This window comes from Phalacrocorax aristotelis, chromosome 4 (genome assembly GCF_949628215.1).
Source record: "Phalacrocorax aristotelis chromosome 4, bGulAri2.1, whole genome shotgun sequence".
NCBI lineage: Eukaryota > Metazoa > Chordata > Aves > Suliformes > Phalacrocoracidae > Phalacrocorax > Phalacrocorax aristotelis.
In genome coordinates this window covers 33,881,601-33,900,586 of record NC_134279.1, presented here as the reverse complement: position 1 = coordinate 33,900,586, position 18,986 = coordinate 33,881,601, and the positions used below count along the sequence as shown (strand labels likewise).

Genomic DNA, 18,986 nt, shown 5'->3' with positions numbered 1-18,986 from the left:
GAAGCCGGGACGGGCCAACCCTCCGGCTGCCGCGGGTTCTGCTGCGGAGGACGAGCCTCCTCCTCGGGCGGAGGCCGCGGAAGGCACGGCCGGGGGGGGGCTCCGCCCCGCCGGGGCCCCTTCCCCGCGCGGGGCACGCTCTACCGCCGTCGCGGCCCCGCTTCCCCCGCCACCCCCCGCGTTGCTCCCGGGTCGCCCCGCCGCCCCCGGCCCCTCCCCGGGTCCCCCCATCCCCTCCCCCGGCGCCGGCCGGGGCGGGGCGGGGCGGGGCCGCCGCTGCGCGCTGTGTGCTGGAATGCGCGGCGCCTCCCGCCGCGCCGCCGCCGCCGCCAGCAGCGCCTCCCCGCCTCGCGCGCGCCTGGCCCCGCGCGCACCGCCCCGCGCCCCGCAGCAGCCGGGCGGCCGGGCGGCCTCGCGCCGCCGGTGAGTGCGGCGGGACCGTGCGGGGCCCGGGGAGGGGGGACGGCCGACGGCGGGAGGGGAGCCGGGCCGGGAGCCGGGCCGGGCCGGGCCGGGCCGGGCGAGAGGCGCTGTCCAGGGCTGATCTGCGGCCGGCGGGCGGGCGGGGGCGGCCGGGCCCGGCGGGGCGGGCCGGGCCGCGCCGCGCCGCGGGGCGATCAGCACCACGGCTAAGGAGCCGCGGCCGTCGTCTGCGCCGCCCCGGCCGCGGGGGCGCTAGCCGGGCCTCGCCGCCGCCGGAAGGCGATGCCGCCGCCGCTGCCGCCGGCCGGGCCGGGCCGGGCACAGCCCCAGGCCGCGGGCTCGGGAGGAGGCCCGGGGTGCCGCTCGTCCTCCCTCCCGCCGCCGCCGGGCACCGGGTGGGCGCGGCCGCCGTGACCTTGCCGGTACCGAGCTGCTTCCCCCCCCACCCCGCGCCCCCGCACCGGGGCTGCTGCCCTGCCCTGCCTTGCCCTGCCCGCGCGGGGCGGAGGGGGAAGAGGAAACCGAGACCTCGCCTCCCGTCCCGTCCCCGCGGGCCGGCGGCAGGGGGAGCGGCGGGGCGGCCGGGCCAGGCCGGGCCCCCCGGCGGCGGCGGCGGCGGCGGGCGGGCCGGGGGCGGCGGCGGGCGGCGCGGGGAGGGCCGCTTTGTGTGGGCAGGCAGAAAATGGCCGCATGCCTGGCAGGGAGGGAGGGCGGCGGCGGGGGCACGGCCCGGCCCGGCCCGGCCCGGCCCGGCTCCCCCGGCCGCCCTCCCCGCCTCCCGCGGCGGATGTGCGCGGGCCGCGGCGGCAGGGCGGCCGGGCCGCCCCCTTTTGTTGTCGGCCTGGGTCCCGGCGGGGTCCCCCGGCGGGGTCCCCCCGGCTGGGGGCCCTCGGCGGGGCTCGGCGGCCTCAGCACTCACCCGCGGGCCCCTGTGCCTCCCCCGGTGTCCGAGATGGCGGGCCTCGGCGGAGCTGGTGGATCCCGGCCGCCCCCGTGGGAGCGGGCAGCGCTGCGGGCCGGAGCCCTGCCTGCCCCCGCGGGGCCGGGGATGCAGGTCCCCGCTGTCAGTGTGTCTGACCTCCCCTTCCCCGGCCGGCCTCTAGCCGGTGGCACCCTGCACCACACGTAGGGCGGAACCGAACAGCCCTTTCGGGAGAGGAACGGGACCCCCCGCCCGCCCCCCGAGGCCGAGCGTGGTCTCTGGCAGCGGGGGTGCCCCTGCCCCTCACCCCGGGTTCTGCCTCCTGCTCTCCCTGTGAAGAGGCTTAATTTTCTGGTGTTACCTGGAGGGCTGCTTGGACCGTGCAAAAGCCAAAGAGGAGGCTTTTCCGTAACTCGGGTGCTTACAGGTGTTCCTTGTCTCTTCCAACAGAACTACTGCCATGGCAACCCAAGTGCTGGGACAGTCTGGTGGGAACAGCCTCTTTCCTGGCAGTGCTAATATCGGTATGGCATTGTCCAATGACATGTATGACTTACACGACCTTTCTAAAGCTGAGCTGGCAGCTCCTCAGCTCATTATGTTGGCAAATGTTGCCTTGACGGGAGAAGTCAATGGCAACTGCTGCGATTACCTGGTTGGAGAAGAGAGACAGATGGCAGAACTGACAACGGTAGGGGACAGCAACTTCTCAGACAGCGATGGAGAAGGTATGGAAGATACCCAGGCTGCGGAGAGTGACCGTGAGGCGCCTGAAAATGTGGAATTAAGCTCTCTTGAAGTTCCAAGTGTGGAAACCCAAGGTCCCGCTGCTTGCCCCCCTCCAAAGACTCCCAGCGTGGACAAAGATGGCTCATTGGAAGCACCAGGTACTCCAGAAAGCACGGAGGACAAATGTAAGAACTTGAAGAGCAAGCCGTTTCGTTGCAAGCCATGCCAGTACGAGGCAGAGTCTGAAGAGGAGTTTGTGCATCATATCAGGGTTCACAGTGCTAAGAAATTCTTTGTGGAAGAAAACGCAGAAAAGCAAGCCCAGGTGAAGGAGTCTGATTCTTGCACTGCAGAAGAGGTGGATTTCTCTAAGGGCCCAATCCGTTGTGATCGTTGTGGCTACAACACTAACAGATACGATCACTATCTGGCTCACTTGAAGCACCACAACAAAGCAGGGGAAAACGAGAGAGTCTACAAGTGCACCATATGCACTTATACTACCGTCAGTGAATATCACTGGAAGAAACACCTAAGAAATCATTTTCCCAGGAAAGTGTATACCTGCTCACAATGCTCCTATTTTTCAGACAGGAAGAACAATTATATTCAACATATTCGAACTCACACAGGTAAGCCTTTCATCTTTTCTGATTTAAGTGAGGTAAGAGTACTGAGAAACTGTGATGGATGAAGCAAGCCAAGAGCCTTCTATTTGCAAAGTTTGTTCCACCCTGATAAAGCTCTGCTCTCTCTCCTCTTGGTGCTACCAGGTTATAGCCTTGTGGAAGCATGGATTTAGTTTCAGCTCCAGTCTGCAGTCTTAGAGGACTGAGAAAAATTTCTTGAAGTCAGGGACCCAAGAGGAGAGGAAGAGCATCTTGTTTAGTAATTTTAAGCCAGATTTTTTGAAGAGGGCATGACAAAGTATGCCTGTGATGATTGTCAGGGTCTACAACACGAATATGGTAAAAGTAAAACAAGCAGGTTGACAAAAGGTGCCTAAATCACATAGGTAGTTGTGAAAATGGTACATTCAGACAGAGCTTGAAACTTGACTAAGCTGTAATTAACAAGAAGAAAGAGCTGATATACACATGCAAAGGAGCCCTCCAGCACCTCCAGAGTCAGAAAAAGAGTTGAGTAGTCTTCCCAGTGAATGAATTCCTCTTAATGTACAGGGGCCTTATTTTTTCTAAGGTCTGCATCACTACAGTAGCCAGAAGTAGACACATCCTTCTGCTGGCCTATAGGAAGCCCTCGAGGGAGTCTTCGGCCTGATTTCCTGTCTTCTCTAACATGGGTTTGTAATCTCAAGGCAAAGCTGAGGCCCCTTTCTACTCAGGTTTATACCAAGTGGTATCGGAGGACCTTTAGCGTTGCTGCTGTCCCGTGAGCTGGGGCTGTCGGTGATTTAGGTAATACTTTGCTTTGTATCAGAGAGCCTGGCCAGCCTCTCAGATGGGGAGTTCTGAAGCATCCCCAAACTTGAGACTCCTTTCTAGGAGGGGGCGTCGTAGCCATCTCACTTCTTTGGGCAGTGAGGTAGAGTTGCTTTGCCTTCTGATCCCTTTTGTGGAAGTGGGAGAGCACTTCAGACCTTACTCGCAGCTTCTCAGAAGCTTTTATTTCCACCTTGTCGAGGCTTTCCGAGGAGAGGGCAGACTTGCTAACCATCTTCTAGTGTGTTGACCTGACTCGGTTCCCCTTTATTGTGGGCTGTGCCAGCTGAGCACAACACTGGGGAATTGCTCCTTTGAAGTCATGTTTTGTCACAGCAGTGACATGAGTGGTTTGGAGGCTTCAGTTCGGTTGTCTGCAGCTGTCTGGAAGGGGAGGGCTGGACTCGGGCGGCCTCGGGGCTGGGTTTGAGCTCAAGTGTGCAGAAGTTTGTTTGTCAGCATGCTTTAGTATCTGCTTAGACGGGGTTGGGGGTTCTGCTGGGATTTTTAGTACGTTAAGACATGTTCTCTTAACAATAGCCACGTGCTGTTGTTTAGAGGAAAAATCAGTCCTGTCTAAATATTTTTTCCTAAACAAGTAAACAAAGATTATTGTGAGAGGTGTTAGGAAAATTGTGTGGTTTATCCTCCAGATTGTTTTCTTTGTGTGTAGTGTGGGAGATTACAGGAAAGAGACCAGGTAAATATGACAAAATAATAGGAGAAAATGAAATAAATCATCCGGGGAACTCATGGCCAGATGTGAGCCCATGCTGTGGTGCCTGTCTGTTTTACGTTTATCTGCACTTTAAATTCATCCCTGCTTCTGTTTGTGCACGACATTAGGTCCTCCCTCTGATCTCTGAGAGCTCTTGGTGAGTTTTACAGGAACTAACCATGAAAGCATGTTTGCTGAGGAAGCCCTCTGTTATCACTGCATTTGACCAATTTACCAGTGAACTGTATTAAAATTTAAAAGAAACCCAGGCATGTTAAACTATGTAGGATATTATCCAGTTCCTCTTTTATCCTTTAACGTAGTGGTGCGATCAAAGTTTCTGGTTCTGTGGTTTGCCGTGTCTTTTCATTATTTTAATTAAGCTGAAATGAGTGATTATGATTTGAGCAGTTCTTAGTCCGCCCTGGTAGTTGTTTCTTTGTTAGTTCTTACCTAAAGGTTAAAATCTTTCAGCCAGTTCTTACGTGATAAAAATCTTTCAAATATGTTAGACTGATTTAGCAACGTGCCTTGTTTCCAGTAACATTGATTTTTGTGGGGGTGAATATTAAAGCTAAAGGAAGAGCATTAGAAGAATGAATAAGGTGCTGGCAGATATATTTATACACCAGGCCAAAAGTTTCTGCTGGTATTAATGTGTAATCAATTCCTGTAAAAAAACGCCAAACACAAAACCAAAACCACAACACAGAAAAAAACCCAAACAAACAGCCCCCCCAAAACAGAAAAAAGCCACCCACAGACATTTTATAGTCAAAAGTATTTGCAGACTGTTAACAGTACTGATTTTAATAAAAACTGTCTCAATAATACTAAAATATCTCTGGATTATAGTTTTCATTTAAAATTTAAGAAGAATATTTGTTGGAAAAAAGATGAGAGGGGTACATACATACTGCATTTTCTTCCTATTTTATGGGTTCAGATATTAAGAAGAAAGTCGGCATTGTTTGTTTCTTTACTTTCCTGATTGCTAATAGGTTAAATAATTGTTGATAGATACTTTTTTCTCTCTACTATTTTTTGTACTTCACCTGCTTTTTTCTGTGTGGGAAAATGCCTCCTTGCAGATAATTGGATTCTGCTGTGTTTGAGCCATCCAGTTTTCTGAAACACTGGCTCTGGGCAGCATGCAGTTTCACAGGATCAAATTCTCTGCTGCTGGAGAAAGGCATTCTCAGTTTTCTCCCCCTATCCTGGGACTGGTTGATTCAGCTCACTAAAATGGCAGTAGACTATTCCTTTCCTCTTCCCCAGGTTGGTTTTCTGCTGGTTAGAGAACTGAATCGACTTACTAAGGACACATACAAATGCCAGAGCACATGGCCAGGAGCAGGGTGGGAGAAGTACCTGTCCTTGGCATGTTTAGGTACCACGGGAAGGCTGGCAGAAGTTGTCTGCTTGCCTGTTGCTTGCATCCATGTTGGAAAGCAGGTGTCCATGAACCCGCCCTATACTGGAAGATACCTTGCAGCTAGTAACAGTGCTTGTGTGGCAGGCTGCTGACAAATATGGGGAACCTTGGGCAGAGGGGGTGGTTTAAGGACCCTGCAGATGGTCCTAAGCTTGTCAGCTGGGAGAGCTACATCTGGAAGAGCCTGTCTGCTGCCCAGGAGGGGGTGGCTGGAGATGTTCAGGGCTGTCCCTTCTCTGATGGGGCAGAAAGGACCCTTTGTGTCAGGTACCTGGACTCATTTGTGCTCATTAGACATGTTAGACCAAGTTTTGACTTGATTTATCCCGTCAACTATCCACACTGCTGATCCTGGGACTGTACTACCTGCAAGACAGTGCAGCATTGTTCTCATTTATTTCCATTTTACTTGACAGAAGCAACTTCTAGAAAACTTAACTGAAAATCATCTGCAGGGATATATAAATAAGACACCCATCTCAGGAAGTCCCAGAGTTCAGTGCCTAGCTTTGGGCTGTCACCTTTTTTTTTTTATTATTTATTATTTTGGTCATCATTGGGGATCTTTCTTGCTTGCCACTGTGTTGGAAGTTAGATGGAAGCAGTTTTGTTTCAAGCAGACGAACTTAAAACAGCATTACGAGAAAAGCTTTATAAAGAGATGATTTCAAACCTCGTGTTGATCTGCCTGTTCATTTGCATAGAGTTAAGTGCCTGCTTAAGCTTTTGCTAGGTCGGTGCTTATGCTTTAAGTGTCTTTTGGAGAGGTTTTTTTGGTGGCTTGTTTGCATATAATGAATGAGCCTGTAAAATTACAATAAAAATCCTTTGGGGAATAGCATTTTACAAAACAGCCCTTACAATGTAGCCAGGCATTTAATTCTCAAGTGGCCATAACACATTTTAAATTAGTTGCGTTCATCGTAGTTTAGATCTAGTATGTTTTGTTGCTGTGCCCTATATAAAATACCTGAAAGAAGCCTTTTACACATTCCTGACTTGTAGGTAACTCTAAAGATACAAAATTTCAGGTAGCAAGGAAGAAGACTGTGAGTGAATATTCCAGGACCTTTGGCCACATATTTTCAGATTGTAGGGAGTCATTTAAAAACAAAACCATTTCTTTATAACAAAAGGCCTACCCCTCCCTTGTACATGACTTAGTCTTATTGTGTGTATTGCACCAATGTCCTACCTCCTTTTAACTGGAAAGGGGGTGTGTGTATGGTTGTTAGGGTGAATTTGCATTTAAACTGCTGATCTAATCAAGAACGATAGTCTAAATATTCGATGGGAGGAAGAAATATGGGATTAGTCTGCATTACAAAGACAGCTTCTACTGCTATTTTGGCAAAGGCCTGCAGTGGAGCCTCACAGCACATACTGGCAGATGAAGGTATTTGCTGCTACAGATAGAGCTATGCCTTGGAAAGTGAACAAATAGCCTGTATGGGAGGCTTTTACTGATGTCCAGGTCTCAGTGATTTGGAGAGCATGATGGTTGTATGCTTCAACTGATGTAGCAAAATGTTGTAATGTAATTCTGACCATGACTTGAATATATATTAAAGCTAAGTAATAAATATTGCTTCTGTTGGGGGTATCCACCCTAGACTAAAAAGTGTTTTTACAACTTGTAGTGGGGGCAAGGCAGCCTAGATCTATTGGTCTGTGCTAGCAGCTTGGGCCAAATGCCCCATGTATTTATCTGGATCTGCCTAACAGATGTTAATTCTAAAACTGTCTGCCTTTATTTGGGGCTTGTCTTCACTTGAAAAGGATTTTCAAGAATCATTGTGCCGATAGTTACACAAGCTAACCGTCCCTTGTGGAGACCTAATTTATGACAGGTTAGTTTCCATTAGTTCTCCTGAAACAATAACTCTGCAGGTAAAGGGATTTGAGTCTTCAAAATAAATGTTGCTGCTACACTTGAGCTTTTGCTAGCAGCACAGTTTCATTGAGCAGGGCATTATGCTTTTCCACGCTCCAAGCTAATTTCACTCTGCCAATAAAACTTTGGAAGTAGAGACCCAGTCTCTATCTGCACTAGTGTTCTGGGAAGTGCAGGTCTGGACTGAGTGGGTGGTTGCTCCCTGTCTTAATAAAAATTAAACACGGAGGTTTGAGGTAAGGTGTTAGGTGAAGCAAGAACATACCTCCTTTCTTCCAGGGTCTGTACCTTCTGTGCAACTTCTGAGTGCTGGGAGAAAATACTGTAGGGAAGTCAGCTTTGGTGGCTTAGGGCTTCCTAAAGGTGGCTGTCCTTATCACCTTTTGCCTGAGGTTACTGTCTGACCCCAGAAAGACATAAGGGATCTGCCTCTCATATTCTGCTCCTTCACTACCCTCATTCATAAGGCATGACATGTTGCACTGGTCCAGCTTGGGCATATGCTTCTCACTGTGGCCCTTTGCTGAGAGATGATGTGCCCTCAAATGCAACTTGGGGATCTGTGACAGCCTCACGTGTATGGCTTGGTAACTAAGTTTGGAAATTAGTTGTGTTTCAGTAACTAATTTGCTGTTTGTTTTTGCAGGAGAGCGACCCTATCAATGTGCTATGTGTCCTTATTCCAGCTCTCAGAAGACCCATTTAACCAGGCACATGCGCACCCATTCAGGTTGGTAAGGGGCGGCAGCAGCATGACTCAGGAAAAGCGGGTGGTTTGCAGAATCACAGCATGGTTGAAGTTGGAAGGGACCTCTGGACGCCATCCGTTTCAGCCCCCCTGGTCAAGCAGGACTACCTAGAGCAGGCTGCCCAGTTCTGTATGAGATGTCATTCAGTATGGCCTGAGCTGTAGCTCCTGTATTAACAGGGAAGGTTGTCTTTACCTGCTAAGGAAATGCTAAGTGTCATTAATCAAAGTGATAATGGGGCAGTATATCTTCTTCATTCCATTTTACTTTCCAAGGTATTTTCTGAGGTTCATAGGGCTGCTTTACTCCGGTAGTCCTAGTAATCTAGTAGCAAATAGAACACTGTGATGATACAGGAGCAGATTCTTATCATCTGTCTGCTGCTGTAACTTAGTTCAAATCAATGAAGCTGGGAAAATTTTGAGCAGCTGGGAGTCTCTTCTGTGATGTCTCTGATTTAATCTCATCCAGGGGTTCTGAGGGAACCCTCAGCTTTTGCTTAGTATTACAGAAAGGTGTGAAATAGCATCTGTGTATGGCAAGGCAGCATACAGAAGAAAAAAGCAAACTCAGAGCGTGTTCACAAGTGAGTCGGTCTTGTGTCACTAAAAGCCAAAATAGCAATTTTCACTATCCTTTATTTCCCATTACTGGTCATAAGCTGTGGTGTTAGAAACATCTGTTCATGCTCTCTTGCGATCTCTTTTTTGAAGGAATTAATAGCATTTTTGTGAGTTAGAACTGCATGGGCACGCTAGACACAAGCACAGTTGTCCTTTGTGTGACCCTCCTAGGGGAGTTCAGGTAGACCTCAGCCTGTGCTTTTGGTTTGCCAGTATCTGAATTGACCAGACCTAGGTGAATTCCTAATCCTAGCAAACAGTAGTGACAGTCTCCTGAACAGTAATTGTTTCAATTTCAATAGATGAGGCTTTTAAATGAAACCAAAAAGCAGGCAATTTTAACTGTTGTGGACAGGGGGTTTGGACGCATTAAAAAAAAAAACAACTTTAAAATGACATGCCAGTATTTTCGTTTGAGAATTTTGTGAATGAAGTATTATGCTTCCAGAAACAAAAGTAATTTTTGTCTGAACCTCTGGGCTAAATGTGAATTTGCAAATGGTTTGGTCAATACTCAACCTGGAAATGATTTCATTAACATATTCTGCCTTTGTCTGTGCAAAGAAGTCTCAAATCGGAAGGAGGTGAGGAGTGGGATCTGCCCTTGGCCCTTGACTCAAAGGTCTGGGAGGGAGGGCGTGAGCTGTGCTGACAGAAGTGGGAGCGCACATGGGACTCCTGCTATCAGGCATGTTTTATTAATAGCTCTCATAACTTCTAGTGCACGTCTTGCCGCATTGCCTAAGCAGCTGAACCTTTTCTGTGGCAATTTCTGGACAGCAGTTCATAGGCTGGCCTTTTAAGGTGATGTGGTGCTGGGGCTTTCTTCAGCTGTCAGTGAAAGACAGTGGTTTAAAGCCTACTTCACAGCTGTGTTCTTAGCCTTCTTGGTACAGGTCCTTTCTACTTGTGCAGCAAACCCCCTGGATTTAGTAGACGTGATGGACACAAACTCTTCACATACAGCCTTTGAGTTACCCTGTGGCAGCTACCTCTAAGCACTCTGTGCAGCTGGAACAGCTTGTTCGTGTGTATATAACAGAGAGGCTGTTCTTGTCCTCACTCTGTGTAACATGGAACTGTTCCTTGTAGTGTAGGCAACAGAGGTCCATGCTTCTGAGAAGGACGAGCAGTGAAGCACATCAAGCTTAAACTTGTGGAAAATGTCACCAGGAAGTAGGGGGAAAAGGAAGGAAGGAAAGAAGATAGGCTGACGATGATAGGGAATCAAAGTAACCCTTCTTTAAATAATGAAGAGGTGCTGCAGGCAGACATGAAATGATCTAGATCCTTTAACAAGTGTCCCCATCCTTCCTGCCAGGGAGGCAGCACAACCTTTTATAGAGTTTGTGCAGGCGTTGCAGATCAGCCATGTGGCTAACACACAGACACCACAGTCACAGTGACTTAATCTTTGCTGCAGGCTGCTCTGGCCTCCTGAGTCGTGCTGCAGAGGGAGCAGCATGAGCATGGGCAGTGTCAGGGCAGTGGGTTGCAGGGGTGGGAGGAGTACTATTGTACCATGAGCAGAAGGGGCTGGAGTGGATTTTCAATGTACTTAGGAAGTGGCATGCGTTAGTTCTGTGGATCAGTTTTGAGATGCTGGTTCAGAGCTCAGGAGCATCCCAAATTCCTCAGCTGAATTTGCACGTGCACAGGTGTTCTCAAAGTATTTCTGGACTTGAGTTGTTGTGCTAGAAGTGTTTTTCCTATTTACTTTGATGTGTGAATGGAAAGCCACTTCCGCTGCAGAGGCATGCCCTAAGCAGACCATTTGAGGAACGCTCCTGCAAGAGTCATTGCAACACTGTAAATCCAGATTTCAGTAGTAACATGATGGCTTTGGACTGCATGTGGTTGGCTTGCCAAGAGCAGCCTGCAGCCAGTACATGTTTTGAGACACCGTAACAGTGAACTGAATTATCAAAGGTAAAGATCATCTGAGCAGGTGTCCCTTTCACATCCTTTGGGTTTTGCTAGCTTCTTTTCCATTGTTTCCTTTTCAATGCAAACATGAAGTATGCTAAATCTGTGTAAAGTTGGACTTTTTTGAAACGTTTGTGTGAAACTACTATTCATCAAATGTTACATTTCCATTTTTCTACAATGCATTCAATGGACCAGTTGGGTATGGATTCCATTTGCTAATATTACTGTAGAGAGATCTCTGCCGGTATGTATGCGTAGCCAGAACCTGTGACGTTGTTACTGCTTGTTTGGTTTTGGATCCCCTTCCTCCCAACCCTTGCCCCTTCTCTCTTTTTTGTATTTTGTTTTTGGTGTCTTGTGAATGTGTTTGTGACTTGTGGATTTCTTATGTTGACTTTACTTAATTTTAAAGGCGCATGGATAATTTTCTTTTTCTTTTTGAGTTTCATATTTCTGTATCTGTATTAGTGGGAATTGATTCCCCACCACCACCTCCTATGCTTAATAATCACCATCATTCCCTTCCGCCCTTCTTTCCTTAGGTGAGAAGCCATTCAAATGTGATCAGTGCAGCTATGTGGCCTCAAACCAGCATGAAGTAACTCGTCACGCAAGGCAGGTTCACAATGGGCCGAAGCCTCTGACTTGCCCACACTGTGACTACAAAACAGCTGACCGCAGCAATTTCAAAAAGCACGTTGAGCTCCACGTCAATCCGCGCCAGTTTCTCTGTCCTGTTTGTGATTACGCAGCATCTAAAAAATGTAACCTGCAGTATCACATCAAATCCAGGCATCCCGATTGTTCTGACATCACCATGGATGTTTCAAAGGTGAAGCTACGGACTAAAAAAAGTGAAGCTGACTTTTCTGAGAGCATTAATGACAAAGCGGATAAGGAGCAAACAAAAGGGGATTCAGCTGGAAAGAAAACTGAGAAAATTGTGAAAGTGGAGAAAAAAGATAATTTGGCAAAGGAAAAGAAGCCAACGAGCAATGTTTCTTCAGGCCAAGTGACAACCCGAAGTCGGAAATCTGCTTCAGAAAACAAGGAGGTGGATATTAAAACTGAGAAAAATACTGAGAAAACATGTAAAACAAAGAAGATCAAAAGAAAGGCAGAGGTTGAAGTAACTTCCTCAAAGCAAGAGCCTGCAAATGATACCTCAGCAGTAACAAAAAAGAAAAAGAAAGTGGAAACGAAACCCAGAGACTGCCAGGAAGCTCAAAAAAGTGACATTGTACCAGAGGAGGAGCCTAAAAAGCAAAATTCTTGCCTCAAGAAAAACAGGAAAAAGAAAGCTTTGAAAAATAAGCACAGTAAGAAAAGCAGTAAATTCGATCAGGAGAAGATCGAGGATGAGGAGATGCCAGATGAGTGTCCTGTCACAGAAGAGGATGTATGTGTGAAGCCTGACGCTGAGGGCAGCGACCAGAAGGAACAAGATCCCACCGTCGCAGCGGCATTAGACGACAATGGTGGCCATGCTCTCAAGGGGGAGAGCGCCGATCCCAAAGGAAGCTGCATACCAGACCCAGGGCAGCTTTGTCTGCCAGCTCAGGATGCAAACACAGAAGATGAGGTAGATGACCAAGAAATGCCTGCTGCAGCAGGAGAGAGTGAAGACACTGTTGGTGAAAAAGAGGAAGAGAGAAAGGCAGACAGAGGGCAAGACACTTGCCCTGAGGAATCTTCCCATGCAGTGTCTTCTGAAAAAAGCTTCGATGTACCCATGGGTGCAGTACAAGATCTGGCGCCTGAGAAGGAGCCAGAGGAAACCCCCATGGCAGAAACTCTGAGTGACTCAGACCCACTGGACCTGACTAAGACGTGCCTGCCAGCGACAGAGACAACAGGAGATGCCGTGCCGGCACCTGTACCCCCAGAAGGGTGTACGCAAAGCCCTAAAGTTGCTCTGGCCTTATCGTCTCCAGATAACACAGCAGTGAATGAATCTCAGGAAATGGATGAGGACGAGGGCATCCACAGTCACGAAGGCAGCGACATAAGTGACAACATATCAGAAGGAAGCGATGACTCGGGGTTAAATGGTGCTCGCTCTGTACAAGAGGAAACAAGTCCAAAGACATCACAAGGAGCTGCAGACACCACGGTGGCCAGGGAGAACTATGTGTGCATTTTTTGTGACCGCTCATTTGAAAAGGAAGGTGAATACAGCAAGCACCTCAATCGCCACTTAGTCAACGTGTATTATCTTGAGAAGGCCACAAAAGGGCAGGAGTAGAAATAGCTGTGGTTGGGGGAATCTTCTTTTGTAAGATCTTATACAGCTTATGTACAGATATTGTAGATTTATTTTTTTTTTCTTTAAGCACAGTTTGCTTTAGTATTTGCATTGGTTTATTTTTTGGTTTTGTTTTGTTTTTAAGTTGAAAATATTTTTGACAACTTTTTGTGTAATGGTGAACTCATTAACTATTGGATTTCTTCATTAGAGAAGGCAGGTAGGGTGTATGAGGCTGTGTCATCTAAAGTCAGTGTAAGCTTCTAGTCTATTAGCTTATGCAGTTCTCTTATAAATTGAGTTTTAGGAACAAGACTGTAGCTAATAATACCCAAGCTGGATGTTTATAGAGCCACTGGCATTAGTTGCTTTTTGTTCTAGCAGCCAACTCCTCCTCTCTCCCCCCTCTTCCCTTCCCCCCCCCCTTTTTTTTTCAGTTCTTCTCAATGTATCGAGATGTTCAATGTGTTAAACTACTTGATGGTTTTTCTACCAGGACAATAGCTTCTATTACATAAAAGAGCACTTTGTAAAAGAAATCAAAGTTGGCTAGTGATGAACATAACTGTTTAAGATAATTGTAATTGTGAACATACATTTCAGATCCCCAAACATAAATGGTGAGCCAGGATTTGGGAGGAGTCCTCCCAACTTTTGATTGGAGAACCTCTGTCTTGATTAATATCTTAATGACTATGATATGTAATTGGCTTTGTTGTGGGGAGCAAGTTTGTTATTTTTAATTTCTGCTTTTTTTATTGTGCTTTAAGGGCTTAAAATATTGCACATTGTTTTTGATTTTTACCTATGCAGTTTAATCCGTTAGGAATAGCGCTTGTGCAGTACATGTACACTTTATATATGCATGTTTGGTTTTGTTTGTGTATGGTTTTTTTAGTATTATTATTATTATTATTATTATTACTATTTGGAAAGGTTCAGATTCGTTGCTTACCATGGAACAGTTTTCTGTGATGCTCTTTACTGCAGATTTTTTTTTCTTGTTTTCCTGGGGTATTAATAGTTGTGCATGAAGTTGCTGAAATTATTAAGTGCTTGGCTATGTATTTCTGACTGGCTTTAAAATTGTGTAGTTCTTGAGCAAAAGGATATCAATGCAATTTCAAAACACTATTTTATAGGATTTGTTTTATTATGAAAATGCCACTTCTGGTATTTTGAATACACATACAGAGTAAAAAAAATCTTATTTATAATTTGGGATCACCAGACAGGAAAATACTCACTCTCAAAGGAAATGGTCTGCAGATTCTGCAAGTCCAGATGATTTATTTTTTTTTTTTCCCGTCCCCATATCATATCTGTGGTGGACAGCAGTCAAACTTCATGAGCTTAAAAAAAAGTAAAATAGTAACAGTGATATAAGTATGCTTCATCAAAATCTAACATGTCACACACCAAAAATACAGATAAAGATAAATCAACTGGTAAGCAACAAACCTGGCATTAAAAACTGTAGGAATTCCTGCTCCTTATTCATTCAAGCTGCGTTTAATAACATTATCCTGCTTCCATGCAGAGAGAAACGTGTAAGTGATCAGACCGTCCTCTCAGGTCTACATGCAAGAAATGTCATACCAGGAGTTTTTAGTTCTAAACAGATTTAATTTCTGGTACACACAGGCACAGGAGAGATTGCATCCTTGCTGCTTGTAGCCAACCAGTGGCAAAACATAAAATCCAAACCAGCAGGGAAAAGGCAAAACCCTCCAATCCCATCTGTGCACTCTTCTGACTGTCGTTAGCCACCTTTCCAGTGGGAGCAGCTGGGGGAAGCTTCTCTGGTTGTCAGCTCCAAAGAAGCAAATTTGGAGAGTGGAGTTGAGGAGTTCAGAAAGTATTTGTCAGAGCACTTGATGGCAAATACTCTCAATGTCATCTCTGGAATAAACCCGATTCTTCTCTGCATGTCCCCACAGCATCTTCCCTCCAAACAAACCCACGGCCTTGAATGAATAGAGAGCAACAATGCTACATTGCTCCTACTTTTGGGAGAGATTGGTAATAGGAGGCCAAAGATTTGAGAGGGAAGGCATCCCTCGTGGTAGAAATAAATTGTATAATGTACAGTGAGTTTTTGTTTGCTTAGATAGTGTTCAATCCTTACCTTGGCTGGGACAATCATTGTCAACTGAAGAACAAGTTGCAACTATATTTATGTTAAACATTAAGAAAATAAACCTAGTTTAATTGTTTTCCTAAACAACCAGTTGTAATAGTTTTAGATGTATTTTTTTCTTCATAATAGTGTTTCCTTTATATATAAATGTTGCCACCATTTGTGAGCAATGTGAGCAGATGCTGGGAATTCCAGTACTGTGTAGAGGTTTTATAGCTCCCTTCATATCCTTGCAAAGAATCTTTGCCATCTTGTGAGAGACTTCAAGGCCTTTAGCTATGTTCAAATAAACTTGTGGACTGGCCAGATAATTTTTCTGGTTTGTTTGTAAATGAAAATAATGGTGTTGACAGACTTTAAATCTCTCTCTATGAGATAGAAACAAAGATGTGGTTCTCTGAGATACTTGGCTGCACATTTCTGTGAAGCAGTCAAGGTTTCAATGCTTGATCTGACAAGAAGTCTTTGAAGATGACAGTCGGCTCCTGTTCGGCAGTGTTTCTTACCACAAGATTAGAAGCTGAAATTAAATTATTACCATATTAAGAGGAAGAAAAGTTGTTTCTTTCTATCTGAGACACATCAACAATGTCCTGAAATACCTAATGTTGGTGCCAGAACTGTGTTGAAATTCTCTGCTTCGTTTAGCCCAAGGTTTGGGAGTATGTTATGGTAAAGCAGCAAGGATGTAATGCATTATGTGTAACTAAAATGTTAGACGTTGCTAATATTGTGTATTTGAGGGGGGGAGCAGGTCAGGTAACCCACTGTGTACGGTGGTCTTACATTGTTGTATCTCCCTTTAAACAATGCCCCTTTTTTCTTTGGTCTTTTTCAATATTCTTAAATTATTTTCTCTTGGTTTTGCCAATGCTAGCATTTTTGTGTCTCCTTGCAACAATACCTATGTGAGTGTTCAACCTCCAATATGTGGTTGGAAGGATTAGCACACTGATACCCTATGCTGCCAGACCTCGGTTGAGCAATGCGGTATTGGGATTTTGCTGTATGAATCTATACACTCAAAGTAACTGCCCTGAGAAACGATCTAGAAGAGGGTAGCTAGGCATTAATAATAATACATGGTGTTGTAATTGCTGTTTCTGGATTTCGATGATCTAGGCTGGAACTTTAGTTGTTTAAAGAAGAATAATGTTTAACAACTGACAGGCCAGTTAAGATATGGTAATGTCATTGATTTCTACAGATTTAATTGGTTTCAATGGATTTAATGTAGCTGAAAAGTATTAAATCAAATTCAAGAGTTTTCTTGAATGTCAGTTGTGTAGATATGTGGCATGCATACAATATTAACAGAATCCAGATAGCTGATGGAATTGTTTTATGTGTACATATATTTTCCCCTTCTAAAATTACACTAGCTAACAGACTTTTGTAAGCTGGCATGAAAACGTGTTTATGATGTTTAGTTGCACCATGTTTGATGCTTTTACAGTGCAATACTTGTATTCTCTGAATTAAACCAAAGGTAATTTTTTTTCATGCTCTTTCTACTGTAGTGCATGACAGTCTTTTCTACGTTTGTAATAGATGTAAAACAAGCCAGATCATACATCCTGTTTTTACCTAAAACATGTATAAGAAAATTCTTTTGTCCAAAATGTAGTATAAAGTTAAACTAAATTGCATTATATTAACCCTTGCAAGTGTATTTTCCTAAGCATAGTTATGATTAAATAAACTTTATTAAGGAACTTGCAGCTTCTATTTCCCACTTATTAATGCCTACAAAAGCCGTTTGTGACTAAAGGCAGGAGCAGGGCAAGCATTGTTGACAGAGGTCTTCAAGACCTCAAGCCAGCACAGTCTCTGGGGGAGCCAGTACATAGATGCCATGTGCGTGCGCATGCAGACTTGACTGCAGACAGGGACAACAGCTCCAGAAATAGGTTCTTTTTCCATTTCAACATATTGTATTCAACTTCTCCTGCCCGATTCAGTGAGGGCAGGGCACAAGGTGGGAGGTGCCTGCATATGGATGAGTTCAAACTTAATGCTGGACCTGTTTGTGACTTGGCAGGACAGGTCCAATGGGCATGACATGCATATTCCCTGCCTGGCAAGTGAGAAGAAATACAACTTGAGGGATGCTGCAGCTTTTAAATTTTGTGTTTCAGAGGTCATGCAGGTGGCAATTCCTTCTGCATTCCAAAAGGGTGTCTGGTGCTGTCTCATTTGGGGAATTAACAGTAGATTTATAAAAATGAGGTCACCCATCATCGCTATGGCCACAATATTGTCTATATAGATATTGAAAATGGCTTGATAGCTGTGAGGCCCCGTATAGCCTGTGAGGGTGACTTCATCTCTCTGCCACCCTGGCCTGTTTTGAAAACGTGACATGGATAAGCCCATGATGCTAACCTGCCTTCTAGGGCTTGGTCATTCTTACCTCCTACTAACACAGAACAATTCTTATTTGCCGGGGGATCAAGGCAAACAACATCTGATGAACTCATGGGATAGTTTTATAGGCAGCTGCTACAGCTTTGAACAATTTGGGATGCTCTGGAAGCGTAAGAAGTGAGCTTTTGTCTGTTCTGATTAAATCTTTTCTCATAAGCAACGCCCCCACCACAGAATGGCCTTTGTCAACGAGAATTTGTGTTTCTGAGGCGTGCAGTTAGCAATCAAGCAGTAAAGAGCAGGGCGCACCACTACCACGGGGCATAGCCTTAGAGGGCTGCAGGGTGGCAGGGGCTGTCATCACCTGGGTAAGGGGGCAGGTTTTGGCTTGCTCCCCTCAAAGTCTTGTAGACAGCCTGTGAGCAGTTCATGCTAAAGCCAGTGCAAGGACGTGGGACAGGAGTGGTACCCGAGCCTGCGCATGGGCTACAAGGAAGATGCTCTGAAAGCATGGCATAGAGACGGCAGGGTCTGGGTACTTGTGTGCCTCTTTGCCTGTGCTGCGTGAGTTAATTTCAAACTGGATCGAAAGAGGAGGCCCTGACCTTTGTACCACCATCTAGTGCCACCCCCCACCCCCAGCAAGGTGTCCTGGGGACAAGCTAGCTGAAATGAGAAAACACAAGTGGGTTGGCAACCCCAGAAACCATTTTCCCTTAAAACTGCAGCTGGGTCACCTTATCTTTGACTAGCTCCTTGCACCTTGGTAGAAAAACCTCCTAGGTTTTTTTCCCAGTAGAAAACTGGGGTAAAACCTGCTAGGATGAAAGCATGCTTAGAAGCTGCTTTATGCTAAGTGGCTGTTTTACAGAACTGCATAGCTGAGCACAAGTGCATGGCTGTGTGGTACCTTGCAGGCCAGCGTGAGCCCCTGCCTACACTCTGAGATACCCAAAAGGTGAATTAGCTCAAGTGCGGGATAGCTTAGCTTCCTGCTGGCTTGTATGGGGACAGAGCAAGCTCATGCCTTAATTAATCTGCCTTAGGCTTTGCTGATGCTCTGAAGGAGCCAAAACGCTGGGTTCCTGATTTTGGTTTGGTGGTTGGCTTTTGTTTGTTTGTTTGTTTTTCAAGCTTAGGGGTGCTGGCACAAGTGGCTTTACCTTGTTTGTATACAGTATAACCAATACATAGGAAAAGCTAATTCTAGAAGGTTAACACCCTTTCCCTGGCCAGGCTGTATTTTTAAGCTTGATAAATTAAATTCCCTGAATCTCCCTCTTTTGCTGGAAGCACCAGACCTGCAGCAAGGCAACGCTGTTGTAGTGCTCTGACAGCCTTGGGCTCAAGTCAGGCAGCTGAACTTGTCC

General features: G+C 46.3%; 1 protein-coding gene across 2 annotated transcripts; it reads left to right on the top strand.

Moving 5' to 3' along the window:
* The first annotated feature begins 322 nt into the window (after positions 1 to 322).
* Positions 323 to 16,964, top strand: REST (RE1 silencing transcription factor). Of its 2 annotated transcripts, none has more exons than XM_075090880.1 (4): positions 323 to 423; positions 1,796 to 2,706; positions 8,210 to 8,293; positions 11,407 to 16,964. In XM_075090880.1, the coding sequence occupies exons 2-4, from the start codon at positions 1,806 to 1,808 to the stop codon at positions 13,107 to 13,109; spliced, it is 2,688 nt and encodes an 895-aa protein (XP_074946981.1). In that variant the 5' UTR covers positions 323 to 423; positions 1,796 to 1,805; the 3' UTR covers positions 13,110 to 16,964. The 2 variants fall into 2 exon arrangements, with proteins under 2 accessions (XP_074946981.1, XP_074946982.1); XM_075090881.1 differs by lacking the exon at positions 323 to 423 and adding an exon at positions 735 to 845.
* Positions 16,965 to 18,986: the final 2,022 nt, after the last annotated feature.